Source organism: Diuraphis noxia, unplaced genomic scaffold, assembly GCF_037042655.1.
Source record: "Diuraphis noxia isolate RWA-SAM2 unplaced genomic scaffold, SU_Dnox_SAM2 contig0001, whole genome shotgun sequence".
Classification (NCBI taxonomy): Eukaryota; Metazoa; Arthropoda; class Insecta; order Hemiptera; family Aphididae; genus Diuraphis; species Diuraphis noxia.
This window is the reverse complement of record NW_028301711.1, coordinates 78,888,175-78,904,907: the sequence shown is the minus strand read 5'-3', so window position 1 is coordinate 78,904,907 and position 16,733 is coordinate 78,888,175. Positions and strand designations below refer to the sequence as shown.

Genomic DNA, 16,733 nt, shown 5'->3' with positions numbered 1-16,733 from the left:
TATATATATATACGGGTATATTAAAACCCGCTACACCTCAAAGCGAATATATATAGGTACACTGTGTGTGTGTGTACAGTGCAATGCGTATATAATAATAATAATATATATATATAGGTGTAAACGGAATCGCGTGTAAAATTCATCGCGGCGATACCGTGCCCTGTAATTTTGTGGCACGACTGGAACCCGATTCTATATATATACATCAACCGTGCGTAAATTTGCCATATAACAACGTGTCAAAATGATAGGTTTTAAGGGGACCGTATTTTATATACGTAAATGTGTATGTGTGTGTGTGTGTGTTACTTTTTCTTTTCTTTTGTGACCGGCTCTTTTCCGCCGCCGGTGGTTATATATCGAGTAGGAGGTGTCGAAACATAAAAAAACAATATAATACGCATACGGAGAAAATAACAGTTTCAGTACCTATATATATATATATATTAGTTATATTACAGCGGAATATATATATATATATACAAATGTAATATAATGGTATGAAACAAAAACGCAATGTTGTAAGCACAAGAAATAATTATCGTTTTTTTATTTTTATTTTTTAACAACGAAATATTTTGCACAGCGGCGCTCGTTACCAACAGCTTATTAAATATATTTAAATATACTATATATATATATAATACAGAATTGAGTAATTGCACATTTCGTGGAATGAGCAGTTTTGTACAGAGTCCAACTCCTCTTACTACCAAGTAGAATTAATAGTTTCATAGTCTGTAAATATTTTAAAATTTGGCTTCTTTGTTGCACAAAAATCACATTTATCAGTGTTTTATGCGTTATTTACGTACAGCTTCGTGACACACTATTGATGAGAAATAATAACCATTGTTTAACATATCTACATTGAAGTAGGTACGTTACGGAAATTAAAAAAATTTCGAGTTAAAACAGAAATCGTAAGCCATTTAGGGTACTGATTTTTTATTTTTAGATGGAGAACAATGCAAATAGATTACTGGTTTCAAACTATTACAAGTGATATATAAATATTCTTATGAAACGGATTTAGTTTAAGAAAAAACATTATATAGGCGCGTTACACGAATTCAAGTATATAGGTACATAGTTCCGATTTTTTTTTAGTTTTTTAGCCCCATAACTACAATGTAGACAATATCGTACATTAAAAATCGATCACTCACCTTTCGAGTTCGCCTAGTCGAGAAGAATCACGGAATCCTTTGGCAAATGGGTTGCTATCGATTTTCAATTTTGTGATCTGTAATGGAAAAAATTAAAACATCAAAAACCTTTGTCAATTTAATAATAAAAATAAATATCAATAATAATGATAGTATTACAATTATTCGCACGTGAGCGTTGATGTGCTATGGTAGGTAGACCTTATTACGATTAAAGTTGAAAATTTTTAAATGTAGTGTTAGTTGATAATACGAATTTAAAAAATAAAATAGTCAGTTTATGTGAACAAAATTATAAACACGACAATCGCTACAGTGTCGAATGTTGATCACCATAACATTATAAAACTCCAACGCGATGGTATGCCGCCTGTTATTGTGTGGTTTGTCAATTGAAATGTTTAGTCATCCTTGATGGAATAGAGTTAACATTTATTAGTTATGAGTTATGACTACCAACTACCGAAGACATAAAATGTGTAATTAAAATTATAGTGCGATAAAAAAAAATTACGATCTGACATAACATGTATACACGGTATAGAATGTATAGTGTGTTAGCAATTTTCGGTGCAAACAATACATCATGAGATATAAAGATGACGCTGCAACTAAGCTTTGGTAGGAGGGAGGAGAGTTCGGGTTTGGCGCTCATAAAAAAATGCGGAACAAAGCGTTGCGAAACGGTGGCGGTGATATTATCACGTTTGGATTTCAATTCGAGTGGAGATAATATTAATATAACTATTATTATTCGTATACTACACACGAGGTAAATATATGTCGTACATAAACTCGCGTAATTACATATATGATATATATATATGTGATATTATGTAAACGTCACATATTATACGTGAAACGAAATTCTACACCAACGTTCGCCGGGGGAAATGAATTACGCGTAGAGTGAAAAGAGGAACTATTGGTTGGAAAAAAAACAATTTTTGTCAGGTGAACGGCTACCGCGGTACCCATACCAATACGCGTGTTTAAAATAATACACACAACGTGCACACGACCTGTCTACTTATCTGCTGTTAGCTGTCAACTAAATCCCCAAAGACCTATGCGAAGCGCGCGCGCCGTTGACGATCAGACAGACATATACATATTGTCGAAATGTCGAATTATTAGGTACCTACACCTATACGTGAACCGGTCGGAAATGCCTTAGGAAATACTTGGATTATTTTTTTAATATATTTTATATACATATATTTACTAACGTTTAAGAACATAATATTATACTAATAATGCACCATTTTACATTTTTCCATAATATGTGGTCATCGGTATATTATGTTTTGTTCTTGAATTTGAAAAATGTCTCGTATACTGTTAATATATTGCAGCCACGGTTTTTAATGGGATCTCAGTGTCTATAAATATACATTCCATATACCGACCCGCGCGTACATTATTATATTATTCAGAAGTCGAATGCTACCGTCATCGTAATATTATTTATATATATATATATATATATATATATATATATATATATATATATATATATATATATATATAGGTTCATATTATGCAGTTTTGTACTTACCAGTTGATTTTGATAAGCCGTGACGGCCGTGAACACGGTTTCTGGGAACACGAAAGACCGGTACTTTTCCGCGTCCAAGTCGGTCACCATTCCTCTCCACTTGACCAGATGTATCCGGGGCTGATATCTGTGCATCGAGTTCAAAATGATCTGCGGGGATAAAAAAAATGACGGATTGATATTATGATGTATGTATAATATAAACGAAGACGAAGACGACGACGTATAATGTATATACTATGCGTGAGAAATATCGATACAATATGGTGTGTTCGTTCTATATAGAGAGATGTGTAAGTACTAAGTAGGTCAATACGAGTTATGTACATATATATAGATTATATATACATAATTTAGTATCTGCTATATGATATAGTGTGCTGCAGACGGGGCTTTGGATAATGTAACATCGTTCAATCGTTGTGAAATGGGTAAGTCTCCCTCTCTCTTTCTCACTCATTTTACATTGGTCTGCTGTCTATCGAGCGACATCGCTCTCGGCGTACCACTATACCTACATCTTATATATATGCATATACATAAAGTGCTACACTGCATAGTTTCCAAAGTGAATAAAAAACCGTTTTCAGTGTAATTGATTTCGAGTGCACGTTAAGATCATAACGTTATAACATCATTTCCGCCGGCTATACAGACTATTGCAGCTACATATTATCATTATTATTATTATTATTATTATTATGAACATTGAAACCGCCACAGCAGTTTGTCTGTTTCCATCGGCTCTCAGAAAATTTTGTTGTACATCACAAACACATATGATATATGTATATTAGTGTATTTATATGCCTAAAGACGAACCAGCAGTCAGTATCATGTTATAACTACAATGAATATTATCGTTGATCGATTTCGGCAAGAGGCTTAGCCTCTTTACAATATAATACGTAGGTGCCTATTTTTGTCGATCCCGAATTCTTCTACTACACTACATTGCATATAACTGGCTAAATTTAGCAGTCTCCATTTATCTTTTGATTTTACAAGTTCGACTTGTATGCACACAGGACGTGAGCCACCCCTACCCAATTGATATTGAACTTTCATCATCAATGGAGGATGGCTTAGTGTAACGTCTTATTTATATTAAGTAGTTATAGTTAAATATAGTGATGTTCAATAGTAATGTTGAAATATTAAATTATAATTTATTTGTTACTCTCTTTGATTGTATACAATAAGTAGTATTGTAGTATTAACTATGTAGTTATATATATATATAAGGAAAGTGAAAATGCTGCAGAGATGACAATGATGACATATTTTAATATTGTGTGTTTATATGTGTGTGTGTGAGGTAGAAATATTAGCTAGGTATATAGTATGATTATGAACACAGCAGTTCTTATAGCAGTCGATATATGGGACCCATTGCTGGTATAAGTTTACCAGTGTGTTATATTATAATTCACTATATTAATTTATTCCATTCGACAAGTAATACATTTTCTACATTATGTTTGAAATTTGAAGGAAGTCATCGCGAAAACGGTCTTAACACTTGAGCCGATAGCATATATAACTGCAAATATACGACGCTAAGCGAACAAAATAAAAGACCCCAAACACAATTTAGCAACTATATCGGCAAGTGACGGGACGCGGTGTTGGTATAATATGAGTTAGGTACGATTACGCTGCACAATAATAATAAAATAATAATATAATGTGTAGTACCTATGTTATAATAACGCGTGTATTAGGTAGGTATATCATATACATCGCCGCGGCCGTCGTCGTCTAGCCCCCGTCCGTCATCGGTGGTCGTATAATGGATAACTAACCGGCAATTAACCGTTTTTTTTTTTTTTTTTTTTTTAATATAACTGACACCTTGGGCCGACGATGATGGTATCTATCCCGTTTCTACACCGCTGCACGTATTAAACGCGCGGTAAATACTCGTATACTACGGTCTTCCGCCCGCCACAGCCACCACCGCTGCCGCCGCCCTACGGGTCAGAGCCGTCATAAATTTCAAATTGCCTTCGAAAAATTAAATAATAATAAAAAAAAAAAAAAAACAAAAACAAAAACAAAATAATAACACGAAGACCGGCTCTACAATATTACATATTATTATTATTACTGTTGTTGTTGTAGTACAAGCCGCCGCAACAACACCATACGGCGGCGGTGGCGGTAATGGGAATAGAAAGAGAGGCAGCACCGTCAATTGTCACTCATAATTCCTGTGCTTACGCCCACTTCCTAATTATCAGGTGTTGGACAAAAGGTTTCTCCGACTCACCGCGCGACGATAATAATTATTATAAAACCGGGCCCGGACGCGCGCGCATCTATATCATATCTGTAGTGTTACGTTCAAGTATTCAAGTATATATAATATACCCACTCTGATGCACCTTCATGAAAATATGTGTATGTGATAGTCGAGAGGGGGGAGGGGTAATGACGACCACTACTCATTCGCGAAACCAAGTTGTTGTTTTAACGTTGTTAAAATATAACAGTTTGAATTTGCAAACGATAATTTTGTTTTTTGCTCCCTCCCCTCCGCGCCGCGCCGGCGATGACGACGCTATCGACCGCGACTAGTAATATACGATGCGACGGTATGGGCGGGTAGTTAAACGGAGAGAAGAATACAAAATAGGCATATATAGGTATCGACACGTCCGGCCAACGCCACCACTGCTGCTGCAAGAGATTTGTTATTAGATATTATATTCTTCGTCAGAGATCAAAAAAGCCGCTAGCCGTCACTGCGACCAATAGACCTTCGACACGTCTTACGCGCAGCAATTCATAATATAATAATAATCATTTACACGCGCGATTTGCAAACGACCGGTAATTTTTCTCCCAAACGATGATTTGTACGATAACATTATAATAGTAATAATGATGATCAGTGGCGTAACTAGAGTTTACTATACAGTGCTGATGGTAAAATAATCCGGTTTAACAATAATATATGATGCAGTTCAAACGTATGTTTCCAGAGTAAAAAAAATCACATTATTTAAAGAAAAAATATAACTTTGCGATATGAAAATATTATTTTTTGATCATATTTTATAACAGTGTAACAATACTTAAAAGTTCATTATGCATCCAAAGTCGTAAGCCCACGCTACTTTATGTCCACCTAATGCCTATATAGTCGCTCAAATAACTCAGAATGGGTTTTACGTTGTGGTAAGACTTCGATCGACCGTCTTAGCAGCACAATAATATATTGTACTATAATCTTACTGCAGTAGCACAGCGCGGTGTTCTTGGAGTATTTTTTTTTCGGTTTCGGCGCAAAAAACTTTCGTGGGACGTCGTTAAGACAAAAAAATAAAACAGTATTGTTTTTATTGTACGGTTTCGACGAGACCTGCCTATCAACCTATTATAGGTGCGTAATGGCGATGTGTACGATAAACACGACAGTATTATTATGATCGTCACACGATAACACGAAAACAGCCGTAAACGCGACGTAAATTGCGTTGTCGTCGTTGTCCCGCCGATACATAATAAAATCACTTCCATCGGTCATAAAATATTACAATTCATACGCATGTGTAAATCAAACGTAATCGAGGCGGCAGCCATCTATTGTAATATTATTATATTGTTTTGTGTAATGCATCTACGTCGAGCGTTCATTTTCATACCCATAAGTTCTGTACAGTTGTATGATATTGTTTTTTTTTTTAAATCGTTTCGTTTGTCGTCCGACGACATCATTGTTTACAATATTTGTCCTCGAGCTTGCAGGGTTACAACTTACCCCTATAATGACATAAAAATATCATCGTATTATGTATTCCATAACGCGTGCGCTAAAGCAACGCAATACGCCACCAGGACTTGGCTGTCGTCATGATGTGTATAATAAAGCTGATAATGAATAATGATAATAAGTCGGTAAAAAAGAGGAAACCTGCAATAACGACATAATCGTTCACAATACAAACGAATTGAAAACGCGCGCGAGGCGACGTCTGCGACATCAAAATATTATTCTTATTCAAAAAGAGAAAACCGTATAATATTATATATTATGTTTACTCTTATTACGGTCTGCTCAGCATCCAGTAGTGTCGCGTCTAAATGTTAAACAACGACTTTACGGCTTAAAATCTCCCCGTGCTTTATTGGCTGTAAATATTCGTCACGCGTCTGTCCGAAGAAGTGGGAAATATAGTGAGGTTATGTTTTTTTACTTCGAGTCGTTAAAAGTGAAAAAAAAAAAAATTAAAATGGAAACGAACGGAGGAAATTTGTCGACTGTCATACGACGACGAGTGTCCGCTGCGGGGGGGCGCGCACGAGCAGCATTCCACAGCGTTTGAACCGCGTGCACTCACACCAAGCTCGCATACATATAATATCATATAGGTGTAGGTCGTATGTGTCTGTGAGCGTGTGTGTACGGGTAACTGCTGCCGGTGGTGGTCAGACCCGCGATAGACGTCGTCGTGTCCGGCGCGTTTTTCTTTTTCGTTATTATTTATTTATATATTTTTTTATTATTATTATTATTTATGTTTTAATGTATAAAAATGTGTATATAACGCGCGTACGCACATAAAAATAAACCGTCACTACTGCCGCTTATAACGATCGTCATATAATATGTAGGTATACATATATATCTTGCGTATAATGTGTGCTCGCAATGGCTTTCACACTGTCACACACACATACAAATATTTCGGCTAACGATTATCCAATTAACATGACAAAAGATTTATAGATATTGTTATTGTACACACACACACTGCATATGCTGCACGTGCGTCAACCACCTTCGGTCGTCGCATCGTCTGCTCTCGCTGGCCTGCTGCAGCTCCGATCCCCTACCCGCGGCGTGGTCCACGGCACAGGTCCTCGAGTCGTGGTCGTCGTCGTTTTGGGTGCAGTGTTTACAAAGAAATTGAGTCTTTAAAAAACGGTCGCGCGCGCGCCGCCTTTCTAACCGTTAAATCATCGGCAAGTTTAAATCTTCTATAGGTATACACACGGGGCCTGGTCGTAATATTATAAATATTATTTAATAATGACGTGTATAATGATATGCGCGAGTATTGTGTACGTATATACATTTACGGGGATAACGATGACGATCCAGCTTATCCTATTTACCTACACACCATACAATAATAATATGTAATATTTTAGTAATATGCCACACGTAAATATGCGTAATAATATTATTATAATATATTACTGCGACACCGCGCACTGACGACATTCTGAAACCGAGTATTCCAATATTAACGAGACAATGACGATGGCGACGCTGCAATCATTTTATTTTATGCGAGTCTCGTATTTGATATGCGATTTTTTATTTGAAAAATCACGTTAACGTATTTCGAATTTATTTGTTAATCAGTTAATGTATTATATTAAATAAACCGTCGTACAGAAAATATCATCATATCGCTCCCCTACTATAACAGCCCAGACTGTACATCAGTTTTTTAAAGATATTTTATAAACAAAAAACCATTTTTATTTTTATTTGCATACTTAATTCAAATATTTTCCCTACATTTTTTTTCCTTATCGTAAACGTGTTATTTTTATAATAGCGCGTTAAGAATTATCTTGGATTTCTATAGCGATCTATATTATTTATTTATTGATCTATAGCACTATACTTTTTGAATTTGTTTTAATTCTGCTTCAGAGCATATCGTGATATTATACTAATATATATGCGTATATAAGCTGCAAATATATATAGTTTTCATTCTCGCGCTAGAGATGATAATTATTAAGCGTTAGACCAACTGGCGTATGTTTGAATAATATTACTATAGATACAATTACAGTATAGTCAGTTGTCAGAATATATAGACAAACTATATATGACAGACGTAGAAATAGTATAGAAATGTATACTATATAAGTTACTAGGTATCCATAATTCTAAATAGGCCATGTCGTAGGAGAATGCATGAGCCGACGTAGCATATCATAATGCATGTTAATGTAAAACAGAATAATACTAGGTATTATAAATACCTTAATAATATATAACAGATATAGTGAGATCGAAAAATGGAGAGTATAAGTAATTTCAAAAGTAAAAGTCGATGAGGATTGTAGGAGAACTGAAGAAGTATTATATTATATGAATCATCTATAGCGAGCAGTCATTGTTTTTAATATTATGTTGCTGTTTCGTTTTAAAATCCAAAGTGCTTAATAATCGAAATCGCAGTTATAAATTATATCGTATAGATTGGTGCCACTGTCGTATATCAATAATGTACAATTATGCGTGAGCATTTATGACAATATTATAATATGTCATACCTAACCAAATAAATAAATAAATATACTGCGACTCGACACATGTAACGTGCTTTGTATTTAAGTACTCATTCATTTTATACTGAAATAATATTCCTATAATAATACCTATACAACGTGCGCACTGTTCGCGTATCGTTTATATTGATGGTCAATTGTGAGGTTTTTGGCGATAATTCGGAGATTATTTTTTTTAAATGTTCTTAGACTGGACGGCGAGAAGCCTAGGATGTACCCGTGAAAAATAATATCTCGCTGTCAAAATGTGTAATCCGACTCCGCGACGACTGAGACCTTAAAAATATATAATCGGTATAACACCCAAACGCGTCGCGCGTATGGCCCGCCGCCGCCGGTAAATGGAAACTGTTATTACGAAATAATAACATTATGTTTATGATATAGACACGCGCGCGTGGGTCGGATAAAGGTAGGTATATTATATTATACCTAGACGAATTTAATAATAATTACGTTTTCCATTTATTTTTTTTTTCTTATACGAATTCGCCGAGTGTACCTATAATACCTACGCGGAGTTTAAAAGTGATTAACAAAAACCTTACTTATGGTTTCCAATAATTATCGTGACGTCATTTTTTTTATACGCTCAAAGATTAATAAGATTATCAAAATAATAATAATAATAACAATAATAACAAAAACCGTGAATATGTTACAACTTACAAGCCCTCCCATGTAGTTGTGCAAAAAACACAATATTTCACACACTTGTTTAAATTTTACTTATGGTTTCCGATAATTGTCTTGAAACCATTTTCTGGTGCAGTTAAAGATTAATAAGTTTATATAAATTAAAAATTATAAGCCCTCACATAGTTGTAAAAAAAAAAAAAAACAAATAGGTATTATATTATACACGTGAGTACCTATCAATAGGTAACTATGTTAGATGGAATCGGAGACCTATTTATTTATAGCCGTATATATTTTCGTTGAAACCATACCCCTACCAAAAAAAAAAAAAAAAAAATAGAATTTTGGGAATATTTTATTTGCATTACATTTATATTTACTATTAACATTTTATATTTTATTTATTTTTTGTACATATAATTTACACAATACATTTCATAATATTACATTTATTATAATAAATAGTAGGTACCTACCTACTGCAGTTTTAGCTATTGTTAGTACATATCCAACGTTTTTTTCATTTATTAAATTTTAATCGTTTCAACACTTGTTTTACAATTTTTTTTATCTAACCTAACCGTATACTTGAAGAATAAGTTATAAAAATAAGAAACGAATTCAAAAGTTATTAATCCGGTAGAAAATTAAAAATGCATAACATAATACGATAGTTAAGGAAATTGTATATATTTGACTACCTATAATAAAATATATACATATGTATATAAAGCACACTGACAATCAAAATCTTAAATTCACAAATGCGTATAAACACGCCGGTTTGATCCAAAGAAAAGAATTAAAATGGATTTTCAAAATTCAAATTATACGTATTCATATTAGCCTGGGTCTGTGGCGCTGAAATATACGCCCATGACGTGAGCATGATCCGGAACGTCATATAATAATACCTAACATAATATACGTACTATATTACTGTGTAATAATAATAGCAAGCACCTATAATGAGTACACGTTAAGGTATTATGAATTTCAAAAACCAAAAAGAAATCTTGAGAAAAACAATAACATAAATTAATTTAAGAATTTATAAAATATTTATAGGCTTTAGAAATAAACAACAAAAATATTAGTTTTTAGACTTTTTTTTGTTATCTACAATAAGTATGTTTGACTTTAATTTTTGGCCATTGCATTTTTGACCTCATATGCATATCGTACATTTGTATATGATTATTGAATTTTTGAACTTAATGATCTCGATGTCAAATTTAATAAATGATGATATGTAAAACCAATGAATTTTAACGACATCACTATAAGTATAGGTATATTTCTAGTCTTAAGAATGAATAATATATATTTTACTACGCAACATTACTGCATATTGTACCTACCTACTAACCACTGTATAATATAATAGATATTAATCGAGTAAAAATATAGGTATCTGGTTTTTATCGCCAAGTATGTTGAAAACTATATGAATAATACTGTCATATCCTCTTAATAAGCACTCTTTATAGGAGTGGTCTTTCAACATTTAATTATTTGTACATAACTGTTAATAATATGCAAGTGTATTTAAAATCTAAATATATTTATTGGTACAATAGCTATATATAATATATTACATATTCAACTACCAGTTACTTAAAAATCGTTTATGAATCTGATGATATTTTTTTAAACGAGTCATTTTATTCATCACACCTTAAAATATTTATGTTGTGACTCGTAGTATTTTACAAAATTCTTCATTAACATTGGAAAATCCAAAAACAAGTTTTCTAAAAACGTTATCACATATTAGGTAGTTGAGTAGGTAGTGACATTATAAAACTGGCAGAATAAAATTTAAAAAATTAAGATATGCAGGTGAATATGGATCCGAGTATTATATTAGTTTGTTTTATATTTCTGAATCAATTGTTAATAAAAAAAAAATATGTAATAATAATAATAATATTGGTTGTAAAAAATTATGTATAATTTAATGATATCTAATTTTCGTATGAATTTTTCTTAACTTTCAATAATTTTTTTGATATTATACTTGGTAATAACAATAAAATAAATAAGTATAACTATATATACATTTGTATGGAAAACAGTGAAAACAATAACCTACCACAATATATAGATCAACTTTAAAGTATGTATAATATTTCTCAATGCGAAGAAAAAATTATAAAACGTCACCGTCCTGCTGTTGGATCATACATGGGAAACGCGGAAAAAATTGTTTTATTGTTGTACCTACGCTCATCGGACACTTTATATGATGGTATAACTAAACCAAATGTTTAGGTACTGCGGAATCGGCGATTATTTTAATCTGTTTCTGATGAAAGAGAAGCATTCGGAAAACACATTAATCAGCTTAAATCTCGGAGGGAAAAAAATTATTTGCGCACGTTTAGTACACACTAGTCCCGAATTCTGAGCGTGTACAGCTGTGCGTAAGTATGTGATGAGGTCGACGAGGGCGGCGATGATGGTGTCTAAGACCTGTGCAAGACAAGTCGAAAATACGCGCGCCCGCGTCATTCGATACCTTTGCGTCCGTCCGACCAACTTCTTCGTCCTAACACATTCGCCGGCCGTGTCTCTCGTCGGCCACGAAAAAAAAGCATTTTTTCCTCTCTTCCTTTTTTTTCTTTTTCTTGTTCGCGTCTCTCCCCGTTGACACGTCACCGCCGACGGTGTCACGTGCAACACAGATATATATATATATATATATATAATATAATTATACGCTGCGCCTTATAATATATCGTTCATCAATCATCGCGTCTTGTCAAAATTGGATACGCTCACACAGAGAGAAAAAAACAAAGAAATAGATCTAAAGAGAGCCATTTTGTGCGCACGTCTACTGCATAATATTGTATTCGACTCAGTTTCACCGGCGAAAGACCGCACAGATCAAGTGTAATATTATTAATTATAGCATACGAATATACCATATCCTTTTATTATATACTATTATATTAATCGCTCTTAACGTGAAATAGATACGTATTGTAAAAAATTTAAAAAAAAAAACGTTTTGCTATAAGCCGTTTACGACTTTCATAATTTAGACTCGCAAAATGTATAATATAGTTAATATAGTGTTATATGAAAATTTATATGTTCGATTTTCGATGTCTGTTGATCAAATATATTATGGTAAGTGGTAACCGTAATGGACCAAATTAAGTGATGGTGTTAACTTTTTCAGTCTTAGAAGTAATACTTTTATAATTTAAATTTGCGTCATAACCACTATCCGTTTCAGTGTAAATTAAATGTTTAAAAAAATAACGTTTATATATATTATTAGTATTACGTATATTACGTAAAGTTTAAATTCATAAATTTCAGTATCATCATCCAATTATGTTTCAATCAACTTTTACAATGAGTTATGACGCTAAGTCAATAATACTCATCTATATAGAGATGTATAATTTAAATGAATGTAAGATTTATAGTTTTGACAAAATTTGAGAACATGTCATTAGCAATATATCATAAGAAATCACTCTCACCTGTCCGCTGATGTCCATCTCGTTGTTGGTGAGCTTGACTTTTTCAAACGACACAAACGTCTTGTGCAGCTGGTCACCCGTGAACGGCGAATCGGGGTGTGTGTACAGCCGATGCGGGGCTGGTGGATCCGCCTTGCCGGCCACCAGCCACGATGACTTGTGGTATGCGTACCGGTACCGTTTGTTGTCCACCGGCACAATGTCTATTAGCACCGAATACTTTTGGTTTGGGTCCAGCTTCCGGAAGCACACGCGCAGTGTGGGAAACATCCTCCTGAAAACCACGACGGTCGTCAAAACCAAATAATATTGCAAACGGAACATACATTTTATTAAACATATGACCCCCCTCCTCCGGACGGCTTATGATACCAGTAGCTTCACCCCTACGACCCAAGACCCAAGTGTTGTTTATAACATGAAATTTAATATAATCTGTAATCTAATTCGTTAATTATATACAACAATATGAGCAGCAGCATTATGATTTCATAAAAACCTAATTGTTAACTATCACTCTAATAATTTCAAAACACGCTTTTAAACTAAATTTTATTAAATTAATTAATCTTATTATATGATGAATACATGTATAATATAGATAATGGAAAATAATATGAATATATGATGTAAACCTTTATATTATTACTCACCACACGTGTTGCGTTTTTTAATAGTTTATATGACATTTATTGACAACATATATTAGGTATCTACCTATAGTGCTACTACCATACAGGTATTAATAATTGTTAATCGGTATTAAGAGTCCGTACTTTGTACATATACGAATTTAAAGTTTAACTGTATTATACGATCACAATCAATCCCCACACGTGTGACGAGGTCGGACGTCCCGCATCCATTACTTGCAAAGCCGAGCCACTAACTTGTTTAGAAAGTTAAAATTAAGTTTATAAGTTACTTGTGCGATAACAATTTTATAACTCTATCGGTTAGTTTCCATTCTTTATATAGTGCATCAACTAACTTATAGTTTGTAATTCGTTGTATCGAAAACGTGAAAGTATATACTTACTTATATAGAACTCAACTTATTAATGCTCTACGACTATAAATATATAACAATATTGTCGTAACTTTCAGTCAACTTCCTAATGCATGTCGTTATTTTAATTTTATTTTTTGTACAAAAGATTGCTAAACATCAATAGGTTAAAAATAAAATTCACTGCTTGATCATAAAATATAAACTATTTAATGTAACACACACGATTTATGAAAGTATGAATTTATATTTTATATATACTGTATATATATATACTTCATTCACGTTATCGATGCGAGTGACTACAATATATTATATTATGCCATTACGAGAGCAGACATTTTTACTCAATCAAAAAGATTTTCACTGACGGTTGTTACATGTTCAATCGGATATCCGTAATGTGCATATAAATAGATATATTTGCGTCGTAGTGCAGTGCGTCGAGTCTGCCGGTTGAAAAGTATATGCATCTTATATATAAGTAGCTGTAATAATAGTTGTTGTTTTAGAATGTATTATACGGTACAAATATTATAACGATATGTAATAGTTGATTATGAAAAAAAAAAATCGATTAAAATTGAATATAATATACTCCGACTCAAATAATTGTGGACTGGTTTTATACAACACTATAATAATACATGACATTCGCTGCAGAGAGGCTTGAGAAAAAGAAACTTAGTAGAGTATAATTTTATTTAAACTCGAGCTATAATCATTTGCCCCGAGTGCACATGCACTGCACTACTGCAGTTAGCAGTTCTATCTGACCACAGGTTAAGAAATGTATGAATTTCAACAATTCAATAGTATTATAAACTCGATCTACATTTCTGACGAGTCCTTATATCATAATATATTCTCTGCAAATCGAAGATAAAATTATTGATCTCGTATGATCGTGCTGTATGCAAACTATACGAGTTCGTTTTTCGTATATACATTCGACATATATACAACCTATTAGGTACGTACAATAATACTAAAAATAATAAATAAAATATAATAATTTCAAATCGATTGGATTTTATATCTTCCGCCATTTCGACAGTATACAATTTAAGAGATCGTACGCAACTTGTCGTCGTCATCACAGCATATATAGTTTCAGTACCGACATATCATCGTCGAGTAGCACCTGCAGTTTAAGCGCGTACATATGTATATATATTTAAATATATAATATATGAGCATGTTATGTATATAATATATATATATATATATATATATATATATTAGGTAGGTACATAGACGGTGAAAAAGCGCAGGTGAAACAAAGCACAGCTAATAATTATCCGTTAAGTCGGAATATTATATTTTATGAATTATCGTTTTCGTCGGACGTGCAGCTCGGAAGCGGCTTTTATTATTAATTACGGCCATCCCCGTATTATGCACTCACACACATATAATATTTTATGAGCGTTTGTAGGTATATGAGGGTATGTGAGCATCTCCATCCCTCTCACGTTCAATGGATGAAGGCGGCGAAGATATATTACTGTTATCATTATTATTGTTCACCAAATATTATAGCACTACTTGGTGCGAGCGGTCATAATAACATTACAATATTATTGCAGCACTGTTGTCCGAGGTCACTTCCGAATTCCACAGAAAAAACATATAAATTGCGAATAAAATATAAACAACGTTTCAATTCGACAGATAAGTCGGTGTTATCGATTTTTTTAGTTAAAACAGGTAGATGAAAATTTTTATATTTGTTAATATTTAATTCTGAACAATACAACGTATGCGAATGGATGATTGCGCTGAATAGTAATACTATATGTACTATCTCTGACTTTTCGGCTATTTTAATATCTATGTGTAGTGTCCACGGACCGACACGGCTGTATTATCATACATACGTCGTGTATACACAATTATATATAAAAACGGTTTATGAATAACATACACACCCGCGTCCCCCGCCAAACATAATTATAATAATATAGGTTTGCCGCATCGCAGCGCTCCGGGTGGTGACCGTAATTTCCTCGTCGTCGTCGCCATGTATAATGATAATAATATATTACACGAATGCTCGTGTAGGTATATGATATATATACTCTTACACCTAAATCGTATTATACGGATGCCTAAAACGTTATTTGTCGACGACGACGGTATACCGCAGCGAGATGTTTGGTTAAAAATAATGACACTATAGGTTTGATTTAATTATCGCGCGTTTAGTGGGCTCGAAACGACCGTCGATCGTGATAATAAAATATATCGCACCCATAGCTATTACAATAATATGTTATTACAATGTTTGGAGGATCGCGAAGGCAAAGAATATTATAGTAGTATTGTGCATTTCAACGAAATGGGACGGGAAATTCATGGCGTGGGCACATGCAAAAACGAATTTTAGCAATAATTAATTCACAACTATTTGGCAGTGTTTTGAGCCGCGTACAGTAGAAAAAAAAAACGCTAATAAATTTTAGAACGGCGTCGATATAACTATAAATGTGTATACATATATATATAATTTAATATAATATACGGTATATAAT

At 33.3% G+C, this 16,733-nt stretch overlaps 1 protein-coding gene across 1 annotated transcript in view; it reads right to left on the bottom strand.

Annotated features, from left to right (window-relative positions):
• The window catches only part of LOC107172139 (uncharacterized), a 56,960-nt gene that overhangs the window by 12,586 nt on the left and 27,641 nt on the right, over positions 1–16,733 (bottom strand). The window contains exons 3-5 of the mRNA XM_089216673.1: positions 13,191–13,464; positions 2,731–2,880; positions 1,173–1,249 (exon numbers count right to left, since the gene is read on the bottom strand). Of these exons, the coding sequence (XP_089072799.1) occupies positions 1,173–1,249; positions 2,731–2,880; positions 13,191–13,464 (501 nt within the window). The remainder of the gene's footprint in view (positions 1–1,172; positions 1,250–2,730; positions 2,881–13,190; positions 13,465–16,733) is intronic.